The sequence below is a fragment of the Vigna umbellata genome, chromosome 3 (genome assembly GCF_029865625.1).
Source record: "Vigna umbellata cultivar VRB3 chromosome 3, Vumbellata_1.0, whole genome shotgun sequence".
Lineage (NCBI taxonomy): Eukaryota > Viridiplantae > Streptophyta > Magnoliopsida > Fabales > Fabaceae > Vigna > Vigna umbellata.
In genome coordinates, this window is record NC_142167.1 from 14,852,734 (window position 1) to 14,868,452 (window position 15,719).

The 15,719-nt window shown below is 31.8% G+C and overlaps 2 protein-coding genes across 3 annotated transcripts; one reads left to right on the plus strand and one right to left on the minus strand.

Moving 5' to 3' along the window:
* Nucleotides 1-1,556: 1,556 nt before the first annotated feature.
* LOC148201705 (uncharacterized) lies at nt 1,557-3,300 on the minus strand. Of its 2 annotated transcripts, XR_015785125.1 has the most exons (3): nt 2,917-3,057; nt 2,764-2,806; nt 1,557-2,325 (listed from the first exon to the last, which is right to left on the minus strand). XR_015785125.1 is itself a non-coding variant. In XM_088110372.1 (2 exons), the coding sequence occupies exons 1-2, from the start codon at nt 3,250-3,252 to the stop codon at nt 2,308-2,310; spliced, it is 507 nt and encodes a 168-aa protein (XP_087966498.1). In that variant the 5' UTR covers nt 3,253-3,300; the 3' UTR covers nt 1,557-2,307. The 2 variants fall into 2 exon arrangements, 1 of the variants encoding a protein (XP_087966498.1); XM_088110372.1 differs by having other exon boundaries at nt 2,764-3,300.
* Nucleotides 3,301-9,639: 6,339 nt separating this feature from the next.
* Nucleotides 9,640-12,810, plus strand: LOC124840798 (protein kinase G11A). Its single transcript, XM_047316923.2, has 2 exons — nt 9,640-10,319; nt 11,991-12,810. Exons 1-2 carry the CDS (start codon nt 9,778-9,780, stop codon nt 12,787-12,789), a joined length of 1,341 nt encoding a protein of 446 aa, XP_047172879.1. The 5' UTR covers nt 9,640-9,777; the 3' UTR covers nt 12,790-12,810.
* The last annotated feature ends 2,909 nt before the right edge of the window (nt 12,811-15,719 follow it).

Consider the following 15,719-nt stretch of genomic DNA (forward strand, 5'->3'; position numbering starts at 1 on the left):
CACTATTGTTGCACTTGTCTAATTACAGAACTGATCGTATCATCAACTAGAAACGGAAGGGAAGAAAGGGGCTGTGATATTTGACTCAATTTATTGAAGGGAAGAACACAGAAATGGGGGAGAGTCTAATTTTCGCTTATTTAGTCTTTCCCCTCCATTAACAACAAAATATTTCGTATTTTAATATGTGAAAACGAGAACACAAACAATAAGGTAATGTTACATCACTTAATTAAAAGAAAATTAATGACGAAAAATCAATTAAAAAATATAATTTTTTCTTTTACTATCAAATAAATAAATAAAGTAAAAAAATTAATTAAAGATATATAAATTATGAGAGATGTATAACTTAATTAACAGAATAAATAATATAAAATACATTATGAATAAGTATTAAAAAGTGAACAAATTTTAATTTTAAATAAACTCTTGTAATAAAGAAATGAGAATATTGAAAATGTTTCCCTGGAAACTCTTATCCTCTACACCAACCAAAACATCTAATCAATATCACCCACCAATAAAATCTTCCCTCCTCCGAAGCAGACAGCCTTGACAATTTTTGAAAATGCATTTTTGCAATTTTCTTCAAAGTAAATCAACTTGGTGCCTACTGCATGATATTCAATTGAACTTTTAAATGCATTCACCACCTCATTGCTCCCAATCAATGGTAGTAGGTAAACCTTGACAAACCAAGTTAAATGAATCTGAACTTTTGGGTTGAATGTTGTAACATGTTACAACTAATAATGTGACTCGTTTGAAAGGCTTACACAACTAATATTTGTTTGGACACTCTTCTTAAACGTATAAAATCACGTTCAGTATGTGAAAAATGTACAAGTTTTGATCCATAGCTTCTGAAAAGATGTGTAACATAACATGCCACTAAACAACCAAGTTAAATGAATCTGAATTTTAGGTTCCATTCAGTGGTTGCATCTAACAGCTAATAACAATATTCATCATTTGAAAGGCCTACACAACTAACCTGTGTTTGCCTCAAAAGTATAGCTTCTGAAAAGACGTGCAAAGCACACCAGTAAACACACAACCAAACATGCCACAAATCAGTCCTCACCCATGCAAGAATTCAAGAACATGTACCTCAACATAATAGCCACCAATATCATTACATACCTCTGCTATATTCTGCTGAATTTCGGCATTGAAGGTGACTACCAGAAGAAAAACAAAGAGAATCGAACTTATGACTCAGATTGTTATATGAATATGGCAACAAGTTTCCAACAATATATAACAAATAGTTGCCTTTAGGACAATGAACCACTGAAACAAGAAGATATTATGACAAGTGCTTTTCCAACAATCAATGGATTTATAACGTTTCAAATAAACTCTTGTTAGGTATCACTATACACTTTCACATCTCAACTATGATAATACCTTATAGTCCATCTACCATTTGTCATCACATAAAAAATATTATTAAAAATAAAAATAAGAGAATACAAAAAGTACAGGGACCACACCAAATCCATTATAAGAAATTCTAACATAGATAAACTATACCTATTATAAAAAAAATATAAAGAAATAAATGAAATGGATCTATAACTTCATCACAAGATTGAATCTTCTGTACATGTTTTTAGGATTCTTATACATGTTTTTCTTTTATGCCAAAATGGTTTTCAGTTGATCCGCAATCATTTCTAGCAAGTTGAACACCTCCCAGTGCCAACTTGATGATGATAAGTGTTTCGGTCGGATCTGATCTAACCCTGTTAAAATACTCAAGAGTTTGTCGAAGACCGGGTGGATGCACTGGGAAGGGCCGAACGGGCTCTCTCGTCTTCAAGTCCTGGTTGTAGTATTCGTTCTCTCTCCTCGTTCTCCAAGCCAGGCGGTCGGGTACCTGTCAAAGGCACTCTGACGCTTAAGTCAGTAACATGACCGAGTGGTATGTAATGCATGTATATATTGCACCGTAAGCAATCTGTCCAAAAATCATACCTGAGACCTTTATTTATACTGGTTGTTATGGGCTTTTACATGTTGTGGGCCTGACGTTGGCCCAATCATATCTTAATCTCCATTAGGGACTTTAATGAGTCATTAGTGCTTAATCGTACCGTCGACCTAATGATGGTCAGTAGGGTGGTCGGCCAAGGTTGTTGCCTGGATGGGTGGCCTTGCGAAGACCGTTCGGTTTATGAATGGTCGGTTCTGGAACGACCTTAAAAGAGTATGTCGCGGGGGAGCCACCCGGTCAACCTTGGAAGAGTTGGCCTTATGGAACCGCTCGGTCGATCTTGGAAGAGTCGCTTTGGGAGTCGTTCAGCATTCAGTCAGTCTCTGGGAGTGACGCTCAGTTTATGGGTCAGGATGACCAGACAGTACAATAAGCAAAGCATCAACCAAGAGTAAATAGTTCTACTGAAGTTCGTTCGTTAGTGTTTGTTATCTTTGAAAATAGATGCATTTATTGAATCATCAAAAATTTGAGACAAGATCCAGCATGCAATATTCATATAACAGTTTATTGAACCATGTAGTACCATCATTCAAAACTATCGTAGCACTAGGAATTAACACTCCACTCCAACATACAAAGCTAACCAAGTACTACCATAACCAACATGAATATAATTACCTTCTCAAACTCTTGCGTTTCACTTTTATCAGGCTTCTTACAATATGAACACATCAACTTACCGGCATCATCACAATCCTGGTTAGACCAAAATGCATACCAAACAAAAGCCCCAAAGAAGAGCAAGACCTTACACTAACCTTTTTATGTGCATCATCCTGTAAGGAATGCTTTCCTTTCCATCTGTTAAAAACCTTTTTAAACAATCTATAGAGTTTAAATACCACGTAGTATGAAAATCTTTTTGGATGAAATGACATTAGGTGTTTGTTATAAACACAACACAAACCCACCTCGTGGTAATTGATGTTGCCAGCAGAATCACCTTTGGACATCAAATTGAGGTTCTTTTTGTTGACTAAGTCAGTGAAGACTCCTTCCGTAACGGGGCTTCTGCAGATGTTGCTTAGGCACACCAAGAGAACGGAAAATGGCTTTGTTTCGTTCTCCGAGGAGGCCACGACGCACAAATTGGAGAAAATAAACGATTTTTGAAAGGACATAGCAAATGGGGTTGTTGGGTTTCTCAGAGTGAAGTTTGGGATTTGCAAAGAAGGAACAATGCATAAGAGATTTGGTGAATGGAGGAGTTGGGAAGAGTGGCAAAACTGTAAATTAATAACATTCATCGTTCTTCCTGATGACAGTGTTTTCAATTTTTTTTTCTCCTAGGACGTTTTTTTATGAGACCAAGAAAGAAAAAACTTCCAATAAAAATTATATATTTTTTCATTAATTTCTTTTATAGTGTGCTATTTTCTATTTTCTTATTATATTAACTTTTTGATATGTTTAACTAACTACATCTATTTTCTATTTTTTTTTTCTATTTTGCTATTTTGCTATTTTCTTATTATAACAATCTGAGATGTTTAATATGTAAAAACATGCTTAATTGTGGTAGAACATTTGTTTCCTGCAATATCTTTGCCTGTTTAGTTCTACTTTTTCTTAGAATAAATTTTTTAGCTTTAGTGCAATTTTAGTGTAATGTTATGTTATTGATCGGTGAATTTTAACATTTGAATTTGTTTTTTCATCTTTTATCATCAATATTTTTCATTTTCAAAAAAATTATTTATAAATTAAGTTTATAATAAAGTATTTATGTATATAAATATAATTCTTTTAATTCAATTATATTAATTTTTGTTTACGTGGTAAATTGTATTTTAGATTAATATTTGTGGTTATAAGATTCAACCAATAATGTCGATTTAGTATTCTTAATTTTAACATATAATCACTTTATTATAAATTTAACACGTTAAACACTTGAAAAAAAAGTGTGGAAAATAATTTTGAGGATAAAATTAACCAAAATGATAGTGGTTAAATAATAATGTATGAAAAAAAATGCCTTTTAATATTGATAATAGAAAGAATGAAGGAATAATGGTAAGAAAATTACTATAAAGGAAATGTATTTATATTATTATTGGATAAATATGTTGAAAGTATTTTTACCCAAAAGACAATACAAAAATTAATTAGATGGTTCATTTTATACATATGAAAGTTTAAAGAAGCTAGAAGAAGAAAGGAACAACGAACCACAAGAACAATTATATTTTTTTTATGAGTAATAAAAAATATCAGTAATATGTATAATAGTTAGAATATATTGAAAAACACAAAAATATAAATTAAATCATCTTACTCAGTGAAATCTTTTAATTTCAAATTCCTTTTAAATCATGCACTTTAATAACAGAAAAGCGTTTGAAATAATCCCTCCCACTTGATAATAAAAATTAAAGTCAAAATGAAAGAAACACTAAAATTACAATTGAAATATAAGTGTTTCTTATTATTTTAGTAGACTTTTGTAATATTGTAGGATTAAAAATAAGAAAGGTTATTTAAAAAAATTACCTTCACAATTATATTGATGTTATATCATAACTCATAAAATGCTATTGTGGAAATGGCATAAAAAATTACCTTTTATTTTCTTTCACACCAAATAAGATTTATCTCTTTTATTTTTATTTTCGATTCACTTTAATTATATTATTTCACCTAAGCAACCTTTTTTCTTCACTTTGTTTTACTTTTTTTGTCCATTCATTTATGATATAGACTGTAAAGGAGTTTGTGAATTTAAGATCTATCAAACTAAATTTATGAATCAAAATTAAATTATAAATTTTGTTGTGTTGTATTTAATATTTTACTAATGTAAATGTATACAAGTCACATAAATAAAGCAAATATACAATCTATTTTCAAACGGATCATAAAACTATTTTTAAGAATCATGAAAATGAAAAATTAGAAAACAATATTAATAAAACAAATAAAAAGACAAAAATTACTAGGAACTCATTAATAAAATGTTTTTTTCACTAAATATAAAATTATGATATATATATAACATAATATTTTGACGAAAAACATTTTATTACTTACCATATTAAATTTGGTAATAAAATAATACGATGTTTTTTTGCAATGAAATTTTTTTAACTCCAATTTTCATATAATTTTGAGAAAATCTAACTACAAAACATTATCAATAGTTTTATGATAATATTAATTTTGAAGATATAAACTAAACATAAAAGAAAACATTCTTAATTTCAAATTCCGGAAAAAAAAATGTTAAGCCTTCTTAGTCATTCTAATTTAATTAGGAAACAAAACCTCTTTAACAATAAACACCAATTTTTTTTGTCTTAATTAATCCTTAAATTTATTTTTTGCATGAACATGCACTCTAAATTTATACTTCGTTCCCATAAGTCATTATATTTTATCATTTTAAAAATATAAGTTTTCAAACGTACATTTTAATCCATTCTTAAAATTTATTCCTTTACATATATGATCATGTACTCTTTAACTTTGATTTCTACTTATGTTCATAGTAATTTGTGATGTTTTTTCTGCATTTCATTTATTTATCGTCATAGCGTGACGTGTCTCCAAAGACACTCAAAAAAATAAAGTTAGCAAACCATAACAAATGCATTATAAATGATTAATAAATAAACAACATAAAAACACAATAATAAATAAATGATACAGGTATATATATATATATATATATATATATATATATATATATATATATATATTATTTATAAAATTTTATAATATACAAAGTAAAATGAATTAAATATACATTTTGCTTTGTGAATGAAAATGCAATAATGCCATTTTTTTTTCTTCCATTGTGTTCACTATCATATACAGTTACTTTTGCATGTTAGAGATGTGAAACTTAAAATAAGAGTTAAAAAAAAGTTTAAAATTAAGTGTTACTAACATTAAAACTCTTATAAAGACAAAATATAAATGAACCCTAAATCTGAAGATACTGGTGCTTCTTCATGCACGTGAGAACAGTAAATGACAATGCAGAGCTTATTTACTCCATGTTTTAACGCTCACCTAACCTTTACAGTTGTATGAAATATCCAACATCAATGTTCTTTATTTTTTTTCATTTTCATAACATTATGTTTTTAGAGATTAGTTCGAAGTCTAAAGTAGTTCAAAGATGGTCTTTTGTTCAAAGTCGTTGTTTGTCAAAAACAATTTCGAAAGTATATGCAAAAGACATGTTATAAATATTAATGGTGAATTAAATATAACACCTTTTTATTTTATATTTATATCTATAGGTTTTAAAATAGGTTTTTAATCAAGACTTAATTACAGTTTAATTATTAATAAACCTAACGGTCCAATTGTTAGTAATTATATTTTATTTTAAGTTATTTTGTATTAGAATTAATTGTTTTTGATTAATTGTTCTGATTCACCATCATTTGAACTTGATGATGATTTGTTCAAACACTTTACTCATAGTTGATTGTCTGATCTGTTACTAACTAGTTGATTGTCTGATCTGTTACTAACTAGACAATTATACGGTATGCTATAATATTATAATACTGTAATATTATAATATAACCGGACTTTTGATAACATAAATAAATTTGATGGCATATATGTTGGAGATTTTCTAACAAACTTATTGAAAAGATTTTATGATAACAATGAGAGAAACAAAGTGAGAAAAAAAAAATACATGTTATGTAACTTGATACTAATAACTTACTCATGAATAAATTTATAAAAGAAAAATTAAGACATTGTTTTTAATGTGAAACTTTTTAGTTAAGAGTGTCAAAGAGAAATAATATAGTTTATATATGTTGATTTATTTAAGAGTGTCAAAGTGAAATAATCTAATTCATATATAGGTTGATTCATCTCCGGTTAACTAAAAAAATATTTAAAAATAATATTTTAACTTATTTTTAATGAATTTTTTTTATTTGGTAACTTAAATTACTTAATCATGTTTTATTTTTCAAATTTATCTTATATAATTATTACATTACATTTAGAATGGATTGAATAAACTCAATTTTTAAAAATAAATAATTTAATTGACAAATAAATTCAAATATTATTGAATCATATTCTAGTATTTAAAATAATAAAATTGTTATTGTTGATAGATAAGTTAAAGGTTAGTCTACTTTCAAACACTAAACTCTATTTAATTGATGAATTAAATGAACTAAATTGAGTTTGACTCATATTAATAAAAACATTAACCTTTTACAACTTAACACGGTTTAACACTCAAAATCTGTGTGTTTAAATCAAATTTAAACTCATTTTTTGACATTTTTATTTTTAATTATACTTAATATTTTTTTTATATTTATTTATCTTTCATATAAGATGTTTTGCGTGATTCTTAACACTTTATTCACTTGAACATATTCTATTGTTCAAGACGAAAAGCGAAAACTGATTTAAGAGATTTTTTGTGTTCGCTTTAGGAGTTTTGCAAAGACATAATTGACTGGATTTGTTAGATGAACGCTTTTTCTATCACTCGTTGATATGGTGCGATTTGGAGTGAACTGAGAGTGAAAGTCACTTTTGCCCTTCGTACATATGTGGCTGCTGCCAGGAACATGTGTTGAAGATGGAGAACATGAAGAAGAAAAGTAGGGGTTGAAGAAGCGTGATTTTGGTTCATCCAGAGCTTTTGTATTTGGTTCCAGCACATAGAAGGAATTGAACACCAACTTGTATTCGGCTTTGGCGCCCTCTCTCTTCGGTTATAGCCTTTCGTTCACCATGGTGTGTGGTTGTATTCGGTTCCGCGTGGCTTATTCAGTTCCAACTTTCCAGTGTTGTTGGATGACTATATAAATAACATGTATTTTGCTAACTATAAAGTTTGGTAAGAGTGTGATGTTATACATAGCCCAAGTGCTTGAATATTATCTAACGATATACTAGATGACAATACAATCTCGTTTTCTTTGTTATTAGTCATGCAGATTGCAAAGAATTTTATGAATGTCAAAATAATTTATGAACCTTGTATTGTATTGAAGAATAATATATATACATTTTTAAAATAAAAAATTATTTCATTTTACTAAATTACATTTTTTTTACATTTCTAAAATTAATTTTAATAATTAATTTTAATTTTTTTTCTCTTTATAAACCTTTTTACAATTAAATATAACAATAACAATTATCATTTTATATTACTTTAATAACTAAGAGTATTTGGTAATTTTCAATTTTTACAAATTCTACCATAATTCTCACAATATTTCTAAGTTGACTCTCACTTGTCTCAAATAATAATTAATTCATATTCAAATGCATCTACTCACTCTTCCCAAAATCATTCCTACAAAAAAGAAAAGACACCTAAATGTTGTAAGTGAAACTCAAATTAAATCATGTAGTTTTATTTGTTATTTTGTTGCTCCATATACCCTCTATGCTAATTACAAACAACATTCTTTTCTTCCTCGGTAAATTAATATTAGGTTTAATGTCTCAATAGGTCCCTATTTTTGTTCAGAATTTGAAATAGGTCCCTTTATTTTTTGGCGTCTCAATTGGGTCCTTATTTTTGTTAATTTGATGCAAATAAATCCTTTCCGTCAATTTCATCAAACGGCGTTAATGAATGTGTGACGTGGCCTGAGGACAGTATTGACACGTGTAAGGCCACGTCACACATTCATTAACGTCGTTTGATGAAATTGACGGAAAGGATTTATTTGCATCAAATTAACAAAAATAAGGACCCAATTGAGACGCCAACAAATAAAGGGACCTATTTCAAATTCTGAACAAAAATAGGGACCTATTAAGACATTAAACCTTAATATTATGCAATTGCTTAACTGCTTCTCCTTCTTACTCTAGTTAAGAACTATTATCGTATCCTTAAGTTAAAATTATAGGATTTTAAATTATATACAGTTCACTTTAATATATGATTCTTTTATATAAACATGTATAGAGGTTTACTGAAAACATGGACTAAATGTTAGAGAATAGGAAGGTACTTCTTTTTTTAATTACCTTGTACTGAGATTATCTTTTTTAATTTTTATTTTAAGATTTTCTGTTTTATTTTCATAAAATGAATGTATTTTTATTTTATTTTATGTCTACAACTCTAAAATGGCTAAGTTCCTAAAAATGAACAAAATTTAATTTCCATTTTGTTTTGTTTGTAAAAATTTTAAAATTTAAAATTACCATTTTCATTTCTTTAAATTGATTTCGAGGTGAATAAACAACTTCTGATTAGGATTTAAAAAAACATATATTAAGATTATACCACAAACACTACTGACTAAACTTCTGCTAAATAAACACAAAAATCATTAACATATGTTACGCAATAACATGAACCAACAAATAAAATTTGATTTTCTTTTGAAAATGAAAAATAAAAGTATTTTTTTAAATCAAAATTCTAAATCAATGATTTAAAATAAAATTAGAAACGTATTTAAACTTTTAAAGGAGACATTTCTACAAGGAGAATACACTGTCATAATAATATCTGAAGTAAAAAGAAAAAAAATTTGATATTTGAGAAATTTATTTTGACTTTTTTCAAAATTTAGGTATTTTTGTTATAATGTTTGAAGGTGGGCCAAGCCCAGATTCTCGGCCCAACCCTTTCGAGATAGAAAGCCGCGTGTGGCTCTGGAAAAAAAAAAGGAAAGGATCTAACCGACAATTACCCTCTTTCTCTGATCACAACCTCTCTCTCTCTCTCACACACGCACACTCACGTACACTTCAACTTCGTCTTCTTCTTCCATTCTCATCTTCATTTCTATTCCCAAACACAAACCATGGACGCAGAGGATCTAGCCGACGACCTTCACAGTCTCAGCTTCGCTTCCACCACCACCACTACCAAACGCAGCACAAGTTTCAGCTCAGAAACAACCACCGTCACGCCCTCCACCTCCTCCCACTTCCTTCACGCGCCAATCCCGAACGCCAAGCCTCACGCGCCCTCCTCCGACCCCTGCGCCTCTTTCATCCACCGCACGAGGCCCCTCGCCCTCTCCCACCTCCGCTTCACGCGCCGCCTCGGCTCCGGCGACATGAGCGCCGTCTATTTGGCGGAGCCCAAAGAAGAAGGTGGCGGCGCCGTGTTCGCGGCGAAGGTGATGGAGAAGGAGGACTTGGCGAGGAGGAACAAGGAAGGCAGAGCGAAGACAGAAAGGGAAATTCTCGAAATGTTGGACCACCCTTTCTTGCCCACGCTGTACGCGTCCATCCACGCGCCCAAATGGCTCTGCTTCCTAACGCCCTTCTGTCCCGGCGGTGACTTGCACGTCCTCCGCCAGCGGTTCCCCAACAAACGCTTCCTCGAATCCGCCGTCAGGTGCGCCCGCCGTTTCCTTCCAGTGAAATCATTGCAATCTCTGTTTATTTTTTTGGTTTTTTGTTCTGGAGGGAAGAATCCTCGGGTTAAAATATTCATTCACCAATCATATCAATTAATAGTTATAATATTATTTAATATAAATTATAATTCTAAATTCTAAATACAATTAAAGTATTATTATGGGTTTCCACCTTCAATTAAGCAAAATTACGTGCTTTTCCTAAAAGGCCACCACATTTGAAAATGGTAGGAAGCTTTCAGGTGAAATTAGAATTTTTCTTTCCCAATCGACACACAAGGAATTAACACGGAATTAGGGAATTGATTATGCATTTTAATTTTTAATCTAGTGTTTTTTTCATTTATTAAAAATATTAAAGTCTCACTTTTACAACTTAACCAACCAAACCAAACAGTTATTACAAAAACTGTTTTGTTAAGAAGTGTGGATTAATTTTAAACAAAGAACACTTAGAGTAATATTAGAGTAGGTTTAGGAAATTAAGAATGTGATGATGACGACGTTTTGGAGAAGTGATTTGAAAATGGCGGCACGTGATGGTGTGATTGCCTATGCATTCTATGTAAAATTACTTTCAAAGTCAAAACGACAAAGCACGCTGGTAGTTCAAATTTTTTGTCATAAACTTTGTGGTACCCATAAGGTGCGCATGATCACCCTTCGAAGTCGTGGATAAATTTTACTCCATCTTTTATTTTCTTAATGTAAATTTTACAGGTTTGTGGGGACTACGCAGAGTTTTTTAACCTGAAAAAGTTCATAGCTTTTTTCTTACGGGAGAATCTTCCCCTGTTGACGAATCTTCGTGCTTTTTTCTCTATCTAGGGGATAAGATAAAACATTTTAAACTTGATTCATAATTTCTGCGGGATTTCTGCGTTTTATTTCTTAAAATTAGTGAACTGATTGAGAGCAAAATCTTGCAGTGGTCCCTGTTATGGAAATAAATCCCCTTGGCCAGGGGATATGGGATTTTCCTGATTAAATACTATGCAGAGTATAATTAAATAATTAATTAATTAATTAATCAATGAATTAGTTTGTTAATCTTTGTGTGATGTAATGGAATTTGCTTTTTGAATGTTCCCTCATATGTTCCCATATGGTGAGATAAAGAAAAAGAAAAAAAAATGATGGTAACAGGATGTCTGTTAGGCAAGGATTCAAAAGATTCCAATGCATGTCAAAATGTTTCTTTCATTTTCTTCGTTCTTCCTTCTCTGCTTTTGATTGAGCAGGCTTTTACGTGTTAGAAAACAGCACAGCATAGATCAATGGAAACAAAGCTGAAACTTTCAGAGACATGTTCAACTACCCCTGATTTTTATTGTGGGTGAAATTACAAGAAAATGTTTCCTTTGCATGAAGAGTCACTTTACTAACTGCTTTTGTTCTCTTGTCATTATGTGCACGTCTCCCTCTCACATGAAACATTAAGACTTTTTTTCTTAAACATGCATATGGTTCTGTCGTTGACTTCTCTTATTTTCTTCCATTTGCATGGAGATTATCGATGTTGTCCCAAAAATGTCGCACAACACATGGCAAGTTGAAAACCAAGCCACATTTCCTGTCTTGCAAACAAACAAAAGTTGTGATTAGTCATTTTAACCAACCTTGTTCAATAATTATGGTGTTAATCACAGGTTCTATGCATCGGAAGTGTTGTTGGCACTTGAATATCTCCACATGTTGGGGATAATCTACCGCGACCTGAAGCCCGAAAACGTCTTGATAAGATCAGACGGCCACATCATGCTCACCGACTTCGATCTCTCACTAAAATGCGACGATTCCACATCAACGGCCCAGATCATCTCCGACCAAAACCCCCTTCCCACGCGCAACGATTGCCACGTGGAAGGCGCGCGCGTGGCGTCGCCCTCCTCGTGCATAATCCCGAACTGCATAGTCCCGACGGCGTCGTGTTTCCAGCCAAAACGCAAGCGAAAGAAGAAGCAGAAGCTCCGTAGCGGGCCTGCGTTCGTGGCGGAGCCCATGAACGTTCGGTCGATGTCATTCGTCGGGACCCACGAGTACTTGGCACCGGAGATCGTGTCCGGTGAGGGCCACGGTAGTCCGGTGGACTGGTGGACTTTGGGGATATTTATGTTCGAACTGTTTTACGGCGTGACACCGTTCAAGGGCATGGACCACGAGCTGACCCTGGCGAACATCGTGGCTCGAGCCCTTGAGTTCCCGAAGGAACCGGCGTGTTCAGGGGCCATGAAGGACCTTATATCGCAGCTGCTGGTTAAGGACCCCGGCAAGCGGCTAGGGTCCCTGATGGGTGCTTCTGCGATCAAGCAACACTCTTTTTTTGACGGCGTTAATTGGGCGTTGCTGAGGTGTACCACTCCACCCTTTCTTCCCTCACCTAATGCTAAAGCTGTATATGATGATGATCATCACACTTCACCTGACATTTTCGTTGATTCTTATTAATGGAGACACCTCCATTTTCCACGTTCCTCTCTTCTTTCCATTTTTTTCCAACTAATACCATCAAATCGCCTTTTATATGTAATTCTACTACTACTACTAATAATATAAATATGTATATTCACAACCATACTCAATCCTACAAATAATGAAATCTTAATCTACTTATCATCTCATCTTTTCTGTGCAATTCATAAGCATATGTCAAGCAAATGCAGATGTACTTAGTTTTCGGCTCCGTATTTTAAGTCACAACCGTTTGGTGAGTGAAAATTGAGTTTTCATATCCAAATTAAAGTGAGCAGTGATTTTTTTTATATACTTTTTAATTGGTTTTACATTATTTTTAACAATAGAAAGACTGTAAAAGAAATCCACTTATAATATTAATGAATACAAAGATCTTTACACATTAATTTGAAAACTTATTATTTTATTTTGGTCAACAGATACTCAACTTTTTTATTTTAAATTAATCTAGTTTACTTTCAACCATATATTTTGAAGCTTCTTTTTCATTATTTATAGGAAATAATTATGTACTTTGAACACATTGGTCTGCTATTGCAGGGTTTTTTCTATCATTCAGAAAAGAAAAAAGGAAACTATGAAAACATGACATCAGTCAACAACAGATACTGGTTATAATCATTCACCATGGCAGATTTAAGTAACTATTAGATCATCATGTAATAAAGATGATTATCCAATATAATTAATTAATCAATTACTTAAACCTTTTAAAGTAAAAGCCTCGTTAAGTTATCTGAATAACTGGTGGTTGATGGCTTGGGGCCAGTGTTTGGCGGCTTGATTATGGGCTGATTGTGTGGGATTTTGGTTTGCCACAATCCCTCTTTTCCCTCCAAAAATCTTAATAAAAAAAGTTACACTGCAATACTTTTTTTCATTTCATTCTTACCAAACACAATGAAAAATAATTATTGCATGTTCTTGGAGCATCACACATGAAAATGGTCCTCAACCAAGCACATTTATGATTTTGATATGAGAATGGTCCTGAATAATAACATCTCCAACTATTTATGCAGAAGTAAATTCTAACTGCCACAGAATTTAAAATCAAACCAAGCTATTTTTCCTACTTGTCACAGGTTTGTCATAATTACCTCTCAACATTACTTTTAACTATACAACTGAAGAAATTTAATGTATTTCAATGTTCATTCAAATGTATTTAATTTTGCTTTCATTTCACTTGTCCACACTTTACTCCAAGCATCATGTAATTAATAAATTGCAGTCATTAATGTACTTATTACTACCACTATGATGGAATACAAGCTATTCGGATATACCCAATATTTAACACTCAAAATTAATAAAAAATTTAAATATTTCTTTCTTCTTTAAATTTTTAAAATATTTAAAGATAAAATTATAATGAAATTTTTAATTCTAAAGCGAACAATATTTCAAAACTATAATAATATTATGTAATCAATATTATGTAATCGTACTTGGAAATGATACCAGCAAATGTGATGAAGCTACAAATGGGAATCTCGAGTAGTGACTGCATGGAGCTGGAACATTGCCGAAAAAGCAAAATCTAGGTTACCTATTAAGAATAATTAGCTTGATATGTGTTGAAGGAAATGAGCTTTTACTATGTGAGGATTAATTTAACAGATTTTAGATTTTAATGGTTTCATCTAATGCAAGGACTGATTTGCACTGTTGATGTCTGAGTTATTCATGTTATGGCTTTCTGCAGGACCATTTTGTTTCATCGTTTCTCAGTTCATGTATATCCTATGGAAACGTAAACCAGCAACAAATATTTTCTTCTAAATAATGGAATGGTAATATATGTTAAGTAGTGAGTTGTTATCATATTTCTACTTGTTTTCCTTAGTGTGTTGACGTTACTGAACACTAGTATAATACTGATTGTACCACTGTAGGACGACAAGCAACAAAACAGTCGATCATTAATTAAGTTAATTCTAAAACAAGTTATGGATATATAGATCCTAATTACGTTAACTCTAATTAGAATTCATTACAAAAGTTTATAAATAAGGTTTTATATTCAAATAGTTAATCACTTTCATTACATATTTATTTCAAAATTATTTGGATAAATATTAACTTGAACGTCAGAATATTTTCTTCACCTCATATCTGAACACACCGAATGTGATATCTAAACACACCGAACGTGATATCTGAACACACCGAACGTTGTAAAGACATCTATAAAACTAAGTTGTGAGCTAAACTAAGAGTATAAAGACACTTGATACTGAAAGACTTAATCTCGATCCCACTGATATTATATATTTGAGTGATATTATGTATTTGAGGTAATTATGTAGTATGGTCTCACACAAGAAGAAATTCCATCTACATATTTGAGTGCATATCCACAAATGCTATTCTGACTTATGATATTACTTATTCTTTCGGGTATAGGGTTGAAGTCCCTTACTCAAAACACTCCAGGTTGTCTTGAAGATCGGACGGACCTTGCTCAAAACACTTTAAGTTGTCTTGAAGACCGTACGGACTCCCTAGTTGTCCTCCATCCCCCAAGTTATGTTGCTCATTCTCCCTTCTCTTTGTCCAAGCCGGGTGGACAGATACCTGTTAAAGGCACTCTGACGCTCAAGTTAATAATGTAACCGAGCGATTGGCACAACAAGTAATGCATATATTGTGCATCGTGATCGTAAAGTCATACCTAAGACCTTTATTTATACTAGTTGTGATGGACATTTACCTTTCGCTGACCTAATGACGATCCAATTACACCTTAATCTACATTAAGGACATTAGGCGCTTAATGAGTTATTATCGTTTATAATCTAACCATGTGGTTGGTCTAGATGGTCGCCCTGAGTGGTCGTCATGGAGTGATCGGCCTAGAGAGTGGTCGGCCTGGGTGGTTGGTCACTCGACCCGATAGT

Excerpts from the sequence above, each read along its gene's own strand:
- LOC148201705 (XM_088110372.1), bottom strand. The coding sequence starts at position 3,252 with ATGAATGTTATTAATTTACAGTTTTGCCACTCTTCCCAACTCCTCCAT.
- LOC124840798 (XM_047316923.2), top strand. The coding sequence starts at position 9,778 with ATGGACGCAGAGGATCTAGCCGACGACCTTCACAGTCTCAGCTTCGCT. Across the intron at positions 10,320-11,990 it reads TTCCTCGAATCCGCCGTCAG|GTTCTATGCATCGGAAGTGT; the intron begins GTGCGCCCGCCG and ends TGTTAATCACAG.